This window comes from Medicago sativa, chromosome 7 (genome assembly GCF_051527215.1).
Source record: "Medicago sativa cultivar Bolivia chromosome 7, Bolivia_mono, whole genome shotgun sequence".
NCBI classification, from domain to species: Eukaryota; Viridiplantae; Streptophyta; class Magnoliopsida; order Fabales; family Fabaceae; genus Medicago; species Medicago sativa.
The window spans coordinates 4,411,841-4,423,814 of record NC_140755.1 but is presented as its reverse complement, the minus strand read 5'-3'; the positions used below and the strand labels follow the sequence as shown (position 1 = coordinate 4,423,814).

General features: G+C 33.5%; 1 protein-coding gene across 8 annotated transcripts; it reads right to left on the bottom strand.

The window, feature by feature from the left end:
* Positions 1 to 1,681: 1,681 nt before the first annotated feature.
* Positions 1,682 to 11,611, bottom strand: LOC146903651 (uncharacterized). Of its 8 annotated transcripts, XM_085731046.1 has the most exons (8): positions 11,497 to 11,611; positions 10,893 to 10,970; positions 9,418 to 9,536; positions 8,486 to 8,538; positions 8,242 to 8,369; positions 5,898 to 6,048; positions 3,783 to 3,879; positions 1,682 to 2,128 (listed from the first exon to the last, which is right to left on the bottom strand). In XM_085731046.1, the coding sequence occupies exons 6-8, from the start codon at positions 5,898 to 5,900 to the stop codon at positions 2,004 to 2,006; spliced, it is 225 nt and encodes a 74-aa protein (XP_085587172.1). In that variant the 5' UTR covers positions 5,901 to 6,048; positions 8,242 to 8,369; positions 8,486 to 8,538; positions 9,418 to 9,536; positions 10,893 to 10,970; positions 11,497 to 11,611; the 3' UTR covers positions 1,682 to 2,003. The 8 variants fall into 8 exon arrangements, with proteins under 8 accessions (XP_085587172.1, XP_085587175.1, XP_085587173.1 ...); XM_085731049.1 differs by lacking the exon at positions 8,486 to 8,538; XM_085731047.1 differs by lacking the exon at positions 10,893 to 10,970 and having other exon boundaries at positions 7,184 to 8,369; positions 8,486 to 8,944.
* Between the last annotated feature and the right edge of the window lie 363 nt (positions 11,612 to 11,974).

The following is an 11,974-nucleotide window of genomic DNA, read 5'->3' as shown; positions in this document are numbered from 1 at the left end:
TTATCGTGTATTGAGAACGATGATATTAAATTAGAAAATAGGGTCACATAGAATTAAGGTTCTAGGCTTGGCTTGATAGGATTTAAGTCATTACACTCATCCAACAATCACAAGACAAAGAAGTCTACTCACTCATGTTCATTGTAGACATAATAGAGAAGAAGGAGAAGAAGGAGAAGAAGAACATAAAAGTAAATAAGAAAATAAAGAACTTTTATTAATGAAAATAATTGTCACAAAGAATTCTCAAGAACAAAAGATGATTCAGTATGTTTGCTAGCTGCTATATTTATAATCTACAACTACTTAAGCCCCAAGAAATACATCACTAGAGTGTTCCACAAGAAACTATGGGCTTTAGGTCAGAAATAAACTAAACAGGCAGCTTGTCTGAGAAGCAAAAGCAGCAAAAGGAAGCCTGTGCATAGCGCACGGCCGTGCCACCACAGGCACGGACCGTGCCAACCTCACTGGAATCTGGCTTCTTTGAAAAACTTTGGTGGCACGGCCACGCCATTGCTAGGCACGGCCGTGCCAAATATTTTTGCATAAGATCTTTATATTTTTGGCCTTAATCAGCTCCAAATCTCCTTTCTTTTGCATAAAGACTCAATCTTTCATATATTTGTTCCTGAAATTCCATAACTTGCAATTGAAGTAAAATAGTTCTAAAACGGAAACAAAAACATATGAAATCTAAATAAAATAGAACTAAATAAACATTTAAAAAGCAACTAAATAATGACTTATCAAGGAGCGTGTGAACAATTATTGGAAAGCTAACAAGCATAGCTACGACTTCTTCCCGTCGAACATTTTTTTAAACGAAGAAATTTTAATGTAAAACAATGATTTCGAAATGTGAATCTCATCAGAAACATTTAAAATCTCATAGGAAACAGCTATGAAAAACCCATTTATCTCATTTTACGCATAACTTATTGACCAATTATTGTTTAATGAGATGACTAATGGTAGATTTTTAGAATTTTTGAAAATTCGGCCTGAATGGAGGCCGAGTGAATTACCTTGTCAATTTTCGGATCTTACTTGTCTTTGACCATTTCTCACTAAAACGGCCATAACTTCGGATGTACTTATCTACTAGGAGCGTGTGAACATTCTTTGGAAAGCTAACAAGCATAGCTACAACTTCTTCCCGTCGAACATTTTTTCAAACAAAGAAATTTTAACGTAAAACAACAATTTAGAAATATGAATCTCATCGGAAACATTTAAAATCTCATAGGAAACATCTATGAAAAAACCCATTTATCTCATTTTACGCATAACAACAGGATAGAATGAAACAGAAAACAAGCGATTAAGAAACAATGTAGTTTCAGACTATCCAAACATCTCAATCGAAGAAAATTTAGCTTTCGAATTCAATCAAAGCAAAATAAGAAATCCTTTTGGAATGAAAGATAAAAAAAAAATTAGTACTTTAAGAAGAAGGAATCCCCAAAAATAAGAAAAGCTGGGACTTTCTCACTACTGGTGTTTATGGTTCAAAAACCAAACTTTCTCACTAATTGACCACGAGATTTTTTTTTTTTGACAAATAATTGACCACGAGATTAAAAGCCAAATGAAATTATAGAAGAGTGGCTATGTTAGAGTACAGTTAGAATACTTGCATAACAGAGATAAATGCCAGGTGGCAAAACAATTTTAGATCTGTTTGGAATTGTTTTATTTATTGGGAATATTGCGACATTCACCTTGTATCATACTAACAAAATAATTAAATTTCCCCAAGATTCAAAGCCATATAGTAGCAAAAATAAATAGAAGGTTGTGTGTGTGTGATACATGGTAGAGTTGCCCATGAATTGCAGGCTGGTTAACAAGATGCCGCAATGGAAGGGCTCCATCAATTCCACCACATGAATCATAAGTGTAACAGAAAAGCAGTCCATATGCAATCTAATTCCAGCGTATTCTCGGTAAAATTCTTGACGAATCATTCATGGATTTTAATAAAATGGTTCATACTCGCGTCAGGGCTTGTTTGTTTCTTTTGTATCAACATGTCTCCAAGGGTTGAGAGCTTCTCTAATAGCTTGAGCTTCTGGAGAATTCTCCAAGGCGCGCTTTTCTGACTCCAAAACAGTTACTTTGTCATCTGCACAATGCAAAAAAGTGAAACTGATTCAAACTTTCTAAACCTAAATCCTTTGATGATGACAGAATTCAAGAGAGCAAGCAAAATCCTCGAGAAAGCAATTATTGAAAACAAATATCCTCTACATATGCAAAATATCGACTTAATTGGGCAATTTGACCAAAATAAATTATGTAAAAGACACAGGGGACTTTGTTTAAATTGATGTAAATTCATTCAAAAATAACTTTTTCAAGAATATAATGAAGGGGATTCCTCAGTATCTTTTTTAAAAAAAAAAAATATTTGGCTAAAAATTAGTGTGTGGAGTGTAGAGGCAGTTGTAGAAATTATAAAAAGAAATTTTGCGAATAAAATCTATACCCACCTCATGGGAATGTATTTTCCCAACCCTTCCCTTGGGAATAAAACCACCAAAAAGTGAGTTTTTTATTTTTTCATGGAAAACTATACTATATCCAATAATGAACTTTTTAACCAACATGGGAATACATAGTCTGTTTGTCAAGCTATTAATGCAACTACTGAAAGGGTCTTACAAGTTTATTACAGAAAGAAATTTAGGAATATAAATAGGCCTCTGGTCGTATAGTTTGAGAGGAGGTAGTTAGGGGTCAGTTAGAGTAGTTGGGTTGTTATCTCTTGTTATTTCTGTTAGTCTTTTCTTTTATCGTCAATCAAGGAGGAGGTATTGTGTTGCATGCTGCTGCATTTGGGGCATACAACAGCACACCAATTTCAAATGGAGGAGGTCGTTTTGGGATGAATGGCAACAGACGAATGTGCAAAATTAAGGAGCTAAGCCAGGAGATGCAACAAATTTTGGTTCAAGAAACAGGAGTACTCGATGTCCCCTTTACCTGGAGCATCTGAAACGAAGAGAGGAGGAAGGTGTGTCTGTTGTGGCTTGGCTTATGGTCCAGGCCATCATTCTCCAGGGAAGAATATATGGGTGGTCATATTGGCCGAGGATGAGAAATTAAATGATGAGAGAAAAATCACAAAAACTGAAGCAGAGGAGAATGCATAGGAGGAAATGGAGGAGCTGATGGAACCATAATGCAAGTGGATGGACTTTGTTTAAGCTGGAGGATTCACTCAACCATACACTATGGGCAATCTATAAATAGATTCTCCTGTTTCTAGTGTGAGTGGGAATAGCTCCTTTGTGTAATCTTTTCTTTTTGTTATCAATAAATTCAGGGACGAATAATTCCTTTTCTGCTTGTAACTGTTCAAAGTAACCTAACGCAGTCCCCACTATATCATGGGAGAGTGTTTAGATGACTAAAAACTAACACACTATATGATGGGGTCCATGATATTTCCCAAAAAACCCTTACCATTGAAAGACATACTAGACAAAACTAAAAAATTCATCCCTCGAAAAAAAAAAAAACTAAAAAATTCACTAAATTAAGGAGTGGTGTATCTAGTTGTATTGGTAGTAATATATTTTACTTACGATAGCATCTAGTAACCAGAACCACTATCCTGCCACTGTACAACCCAACAGATCATATAATAACCAACAACAATTTGAAATTATAATAGATTTTTAAAGTCAGTATCAATGAGAAAATGAGATGGAAAATTCAAGAAAATGCAAAGGTGGCAAGAGTGTTTAAAGAATGAGAAAGGAAGTTTCTCACACAGAAGCCTGTTTTGACCATGAAAAATTCCATAGAAGCTCCAACCAAAGCTGACGCAACCCCAATCTTCAAGTACCAATCGAGAAACTTCGTTTTCAACTGGACAAAATTGCAAAAGTGATTATTGAGTAAGATTTGAAAAAAGTCAATAAAGTTCGATCTAGACAATTAAAACAAAATTTGAATACATAACTGTATAATCCACAAGACTAATTGAATCAGAGCAGTAGATAGCTTAAATTATAAGTGATGATTGAACTTATGATGGAAAACTACAATCACAACCTATCACTAATTTACTTTTAAATTTAATCATTCACGAGCATTTGATATAATTACTGCCAGCTAAGTAAGTACAATGAGTGAGTCAAAGAATGCAAAAGCCACATTGACCTGATGGCTGACACCATCGCATGGTAATTGAACCCCGGAGTGTTTTTCAGTTCAGCAAAACCAAACGGATTCAGGTTGTTGGGTTTGGTGTTTCGTATTTTCAAGCCGAACCAGTTTCAACCAAACTGCTAAACTGCGAACCAAGCTAAATTCCAACATTATGAACTGAACTTCCCTACCTATATGAATCGAACTGTTTTTTGGTGCTGAACTTGTTTTTGAACTATGAACACCGACACAGTGAAGATTGTTATGTTTTTTTTTTTTTTTTTTTTTTTTAACAGAGATATGAAATTTATGGCCTAGTTGATCTTAATTTAATGTGTTCACTAGCGAGTATAGGTATGACAACTTTCTATCATCAAACCGCAAAGATGGACAATGCATAGTTTCATTGCTAAAATCACGTAAGTTGGCAAGAATCAGAAGAGTTGAGATGGGACACAGATGGTAAGATAAGTTTAGACCCATTAATTAACGGTCACAACTCTTCCTAAATTAAGAACATAAACAACAAGATTAAAGATTGAAGGAAGAAAAGATCCAGGCATCATCACCATGACTAAATATAAGGCTTAATAGCAGTTTTCGCCCCCTAACTTTCACGAAGTTGCGATTTTGGCCCCCTAAGAAAAAAACTACAAAACTGCCCCTTAAGTTTTGCACCTGTAGCAGTTTTGGCCCCCAAGGCCAAAAAAAATAAAAAAAAATAACACGTGGCACCTCACTTATGGTGCCAAGTCAGCGTAGACCGAGTCAAAATTGGCCTTGGGGGCCAAAACTGCCACAGGTGCAAAAATTAGGGGGCGGTTTTGTAGTTTTTTTTCTTAGGGGGCTAAAACTGCTATTAAGCCATTATATAAATAAATAATCAAGAATTGCATGTCGAAAATCAAAATACAGGTTAGATTAGTAAGGTATTTTTTTATAGCAGTAGAACTATACTCAAGGATCCAATTTTCAAACCACATGACTAGTTGCACAGAAACTCTTTGATCTTATATATGTTTCACAATGAAGCTAAAAACACCATATGGTCAATCAACTTGCACATAATATCATAGCTAAAATCACCAAGCAACTCCCATTGGTAATTGATTACTGGAAAGAAATCTATAATGAATTATATCATACAGATATGTCTGGTTTCTTCTTTGGGTCATGCTAACAAGTGCCCCTGGGGCACTAGTTAAGGAAACTAAAAATAGTAGATTTACATTGGAAATAACAACTTTAAAACTTTTATAAAGTTGAATTCACCGTTTCCCAACACATTATGTCTATATCTGCTTCCTTAAACAATGCCCCAAGGGTACTCTTTAACATTTTCCTTCTATTTTTCCTACTTTGAAATGGTTAGGTGCCATTTTTGTTTTTGTTGTTGTATTCAATGAACAAGAGCAATAGTGCATCATTCATATTTCTTAAATCCATAGAATGAAGACATTACATTCAAGTGAAAATGAATCGAAGGAAGCACACAAGTGTGAATTAAAGGTAGAAACCTTACATGGCAATACATATAGTTAGAAACAAACAGAAAAGAGATTAAGAACTAGAATTCAAAACGTTGCTTCTCATGACAATAGGGGAATCTATCTGCTTGTTATTTTTTACTAAAGATAAAGCAATAACTACAAATCAGAAGTGTAAAAAAAAAAAAAAAAAATCAGGAGTAGAATAAAAAAAAAAAAAATCAGGAGTAGAATAGTTAGTCAATATACCATTGATGAGAGCCTTTGAACCTGAAAGCGTTGCAGTAATTTCAAGAAAGTATAGAGGAAGTTTCTGTAAACCAACACCAAGCTGATATTGTTCCAGTATAGTGCAGCAACAATGAAGGTGGAATAGAAACTAATATTACTTAAAATTTACCTACACAATAAAGATACATTAGCAAGTGCTGAAGGATAATAAAAAATAATGTCAGATAGGTAAAAGTTGAGTTCTGTCCTAGTAGTATATAAATTAATCATTCCCTCAACTAACACCCGTGTTTGAATATCAACCGCAAGGTTTTATTATTAACTTATCAGAGTATATAAATGAACCAAATTTGCATATAAACTGAAATATAGAAGGCTGTAACACAGCAAAAACAACAACCCAGGAACTCAATACATTCCTTTCATCCAACGGATGCAAACAAAACACGTCCATACATAGAAATACAATGCAACAAAAACCAAGCACGTTGGACATAATGTAATGAATCATCAAAATCTTCTCCAAGAGTAGGGCAGAACCAATATGCTAACCAAAACCCAATATTGTTTGACAGAAAAATGTCCACAATACAACTATAATGCAAAGTTAAGTTGCCTACATGACCATACAAGGACTCCAAATGCATTAATGCGATGCAACTTTTAATGCAGGGGGTACAATGGAAACTAGAGAGACTCAAACTAGGAAAGTTTTACACTATAATAACATCCTACCACAGCTTGATAAGAGTATCTCATCCAATGCAATTTCTTTTGGAGATTCCAAAAGAAACCATCAGTGAAGCTTAACCCAACCCAGCAGCTATAAATAATTATTACCATATTATATTATAACTAGTCTTTACTTTTATAAGTAAAGTGAGAATATTGAAGGGCCAACTGAGACTAAGCACAAGGTTTGCCAAAGATCATAGCCAAAAAATCACAACCAGGAAAACTCAAAGCAATAGGAACACATGCCATAGTTATTAGTAGCAAGTGGGCAATCCCTATAGATATATATGCTCTGTTTGGATAAAAGGCTTAATTAAGGGCTTATAGCATCACACATATCATATAAGTGCTTATGGATAAGTTGTTTCTGTAAGAAAAGCTCAAATAAGTCAATTAAAATATGCTCATAGTACCACTCAAACTATGCATTTAAACATGTAAGAGCAAGGAAGGAATTACACAAACTTGGTTGCAAAATGAACCAACACGCAGAGTAACAATCGAAGCAAAAAGAGAAATTGAAAGAAGAAAATTATAAATAGAAACGAGAGTTTGAGAATAATTATTACCAAACAATGGCGACTCGCAGATCGGAACAATTGGTAGGTTCTCGTCGAACTTCCTACATGTTTGTGTATAGGAAACCTGCTTCCTTTTCTTTTTTCAATCGATTTTTTATTTATTTAAAGTCTAAGAAGTTTTTTTTTTTTTTTGAAGGAAAAAGTCTAAGAAGTTATTGTTATCAGTTAATTTTTTTTACTTTAATTAAAAAATATTAAAAAAAAATTACTTTTAACTTTTCTAACTAGAATCAGATACACTAGTTAGCATAACTATTTAATTAATCCTCACTCGCTCTTTAAAATTTTAAAAAACACATAAGGGTTGTTTGCATTATAAAATCTGAATTGTTTGTTTTATTGTATTATAAAATCCAAAACCTTATACACCTTTTTGTTAAGAAAACAAATCGTGGAAAAAACATATTCATATTACATAATTCAAATTGTATTTACACAAAAACTAAACGAGTTTGTAACATGAATATCTTGTGTAAGAATCATAATAATAACCATTCTAATCCCATGCTCAATTTGTGCTTCTTGTGTTTTAGGTCTTGGAAGTGAATATTTCTAGTTATAAAAAAAGAAGGTTTTAGGCTCTAAAGCTTTCTACACATTTTAGGTGAAATTTCAACACGCTCCGAAATATGATCAACTTCAATATTTTCAAACACTTAAATAAAATATTTTTCCATCAAGTCATTCGTCTCAAAATCCTTCAAAACCATCAAACACAAGTGACGTAAAAACCTGAAGGTAGAAAAAGGGCTTGAGATTAACAAATTTGAACTTCATCCAACTTATTTTAAACACCCAAAGGTTAAGACCAATAACAAACTTACTTTAACCCAAAAAGGCACATGACTAAACCATGAGAATAAATATAACTAAAGTGTAATCAGTCTTTTGAAATCATCAATTAACATCAACCTTAAAAGAAGAGATAAATAAAAAAGATAAGCTTTCAGATTAAAGAAAAAAAAAACCTTCAAGTAATTTAACAAAGACCAAAAGCTTAAAGATAAAAAAACTGTAAACAAAGCAGTTGATTAAAGAAAACTCACCCTTAATAGAAGAAGATAACACCACACCAGTAGTGTGGTAATTCCTAAAAGTAACTAGTTTATAGTAGCTTTTTTATTTAAGCTTTCTAGATTTAGATCTCCACTTGTATTTGATTAAATCTCCATATCTGTTCCAAAGAAACATACGTATATCAGACGAGAGAAAAAAACTTGAAAAAAATTGGGATAACAAGCTCATATGATTATCAACTAAATTTTTAAATGAAAATAAATATCTACATACCGAGACTGGAGTGTAAATAAAGGGCAAAGAGCAAGGAATGGGGCGAGTTGGAACTAACATTTGGTGTTCAAAATCCACATAAGAACAATCAAAACAACAATTAAAGCCATCAGAACCAGGACAAAACCAAAGAATGAGAGATGAAAAGGAGAAAAAACAACATTAAAAAATTTAAAAATATATTTGAGAAAAACTAATTTCATTTTTAAAAAAGAAAAATCAAATGATGAATACAATTTAAATGTATAAACATAAGACACACAAGCATAAAGATGAAAATTTTAAGGGCAGAAGCATATGGATGGAAGACCAAGTAGCTCGAAATGAAATTTTTTGACCAAAAACATGAAAAAAGAAAAAGAAAAAAATATCAAAGAAAGCATGGTTGTCTCTTAGACAATAAATAGGAACCATACAACCCCTTCTCTCCAATAGCTTTAAGCTAACTGGTTCACAATTCTACAAAAATAACAACAGGATAGAATGAAACATAGAAAACAAGCGATTAAGAAACAGTGTAGTTTCAGACTATCCAAACATCTCAATTGAAGAAAATTTGGCTTTCGAATCCAATCAAAGCAAAATAAGAAATCCTTTTGGAATGAAAGATAAAAAAAAAAAAAAAAAATTAGTACTTTGTGAAGAAGGAATCCCCAAAAATAAGAAAAGCTGGGACTTTCTCACTACTGGTGTTTATGGTTCAAAAACCAAACTTTCTCAATAATTTATAATTCAGTTCCGCTCCTAAAACCTGATTAATTTTATAAGCAGTTTCACAATTTCAATACAGAATAATTCTCTCTAATAATTTGAATTGAAATTAAGCGATTGTTAAATGGCTTTACCCACTAGGTTGGGCATAAAAATCAACTCTTTAAAGTAATTTAACAGAGACAACGCTTAAATAGAACAATTGATAAAAGAACACTCACCCTTGAAGAAAAAGAGAATCACCATAGCAGAAGGGAAGTAATTCCTTAAAAATGGTTCTTTTCTTTTATTTAGAATTTCCAGTTTAGATCTCCACTTGCCTTTGATTAGAACTCCAGATCTGCAAAAAAAAAAAAAAAAAAATCACAAAACCATAAAAATCAACACTTTTATACATAGGAAGATAGGAAGATTATCGTATTGCATATCACTTCCTAGGAGGATTCAAATTGTTTCGATCTTCAACCTTTTGGAAACGTGAGACCCATAAGGTTGAAGCATTCATCTGTTTTCAGATGTTAAAAACAAATCACAAGGATTCAAACTGTTTTTGCATCTTTAGGTTGAGGAATGCTATTGACAACCTCTCTCACACTCTCTCTTAAACACTTTCTTAACCATTGGTCCATGTCATCATCTTTTAAAAACTCATTACCTGCTAACCTGTTCTACAGGTTTGGATTAACACACACTTTTTTTTTATTCTAAATTAAACAAAAAATCACTCCTCCTTCGCTTTCACAGAACCATCACCGATTCCAACCAACCATGTTTTTCACTTCCATAAATATTTCTTAATTTCTTTTCAATAACTTTAGAAAATCTCACACCCATTTTTAAGATCTCTCGTCAGATTCACATGAAGCTTAAGATGCAGATTTCCATCACCAACACTTGCTGTCTTGCCACAATCTCGCCGACAATATCATCTCAACACCGTCGCTTCTCTCGACCTTGGCCATGATTTCTATCTCGATCTCTCTCGATCCAGTTCCTATGGGGAAAAATCAATCATCAGGTAATGTCGCCGGAGGAAGCAAACCTCCGTCGTTGCTGTGGAATTTGGCGTCGCCACCGACGGTTCCACCATTGAAAAGTCCATTAATTTTTGCTGCACTTACTGATATCTATTCACTTCCAGCAATTTTTGCTGCACTTGACATATGCGGAAGGCTTTGCGATGAATTTCCCCATTTTTATTAAAAAAGATTAAAGACTTGATATAAAACAAAACTATTGATTTTTTAATGGAGCCGGTTGCCAGTTTCAAGAATTTTCAATATTAGTGACGTGGACCAATGACAGCCGGAGTGTCTAAAAGAGAGTGCTTAAGCAACTGTGCTTTTAGGTTTATCGTGAGACCCATAAGGTTGAAGATCGAAACTTTAATTTGAACAAAGACCCATATACATGAGAATCAAAACTTTAATTTTTAACAAGGCCTCAGAAGTATAAAAATCAAAACTTTTTAACATCGTAGGAAAGTAAAACTGTGATTTTGTTTTGGTATCTTTAGGTCTATTGTGAGATCCAGAAGGTTGAAGATCGAAACTTTAATTTGAAAAAAGACCCATATGCATAAAAATCAATCATCTGTTCATGCCTATACCGCCATTGATAACTGAAGTGGCCAATATGTTTCATACTTTTTCATTAAACTGAACGCAAGCATAAGTTTAAACACAAAGTTCCATACCTTAAAATCAGTGGTAGTTACTTTTTTCTCTGACAACAAAGAGATCTTAATTATTGACATCATTGTGCATAACTGAAGCTAGATAATGAGGATTAATTAATTAAAAGATCACCCTTGGTCGGATAACTCATCCAACCAAAAAAGGATAAATAATAATACATATGCATATCTCAAACCATTTGATGCATTATACTACAAATTCTAATTTTAGCAGCTAGTCAAAACAAAAACAAAAATGTAATCAAGGAAGGATCCTGCGTGAGTCTCTCGTCTCACATACATTTTCTCCATCTCATTTAGTGGTCGGGTTGATCCCATTTTCTCGACAGTGAAAGTCCATCCATCTTCAGGGCATCGTCGATTATAATATTAATAGACTCAGAATCATAAAAATCAAAACTTTAACCTTAAAAAGAAGACAAACAGCATATATCTGATCGCAGAAGGCAAAACAAACGTTTTTGGAGATACCGACGGATGGGATTTATGTTTAGATTAAGGAATAGAGGAAAAGCCATAGCCAGAGAGAAAGAGAGATAAACCAGAGAGAGAGAGTAAAGAAGTATTGAAAAACTGAAAGGAAGAAAATGACAGAGATTCTTACTGTTTGTGGCTGCCGATGAAGAACTCCGGCGGCGTTGAGTTCAGTGAGACTGTACATATATGTTTGGAATAGCGTTTGCTCTAAAAATCTCGCGTTCCAAAGCTGTTTCAACGCCAAAATAAAGAAGCTGGGAAATGGAGCTTTAACTTGGATGCGCGTTTGGCACTTGAAAATTGCTGTTGACACACTAGCTTTGGCTGTGTCACACATGTAAAAGACGTTTGGTAGTTAACTGTCGAATTATGAAACCGGCTGTAGTTAACTACCGAGGAAAACTTCGGCAGTTAACTGCCGAGGAAATCTAAAACTTCGGCAGTTAACTGCCGAGGAAACCTCAAACCTTTTTTTTTTTTGACAAAAACCATTAATTCTTTTTATTCTTTAAACCTAAATTTTCCTTAATTAAATTTAATTCTTTAATCCTTTTAAGGAATTAAACATAATTCTTTTTATGATTTCATTCATGTGATTTTGTTGC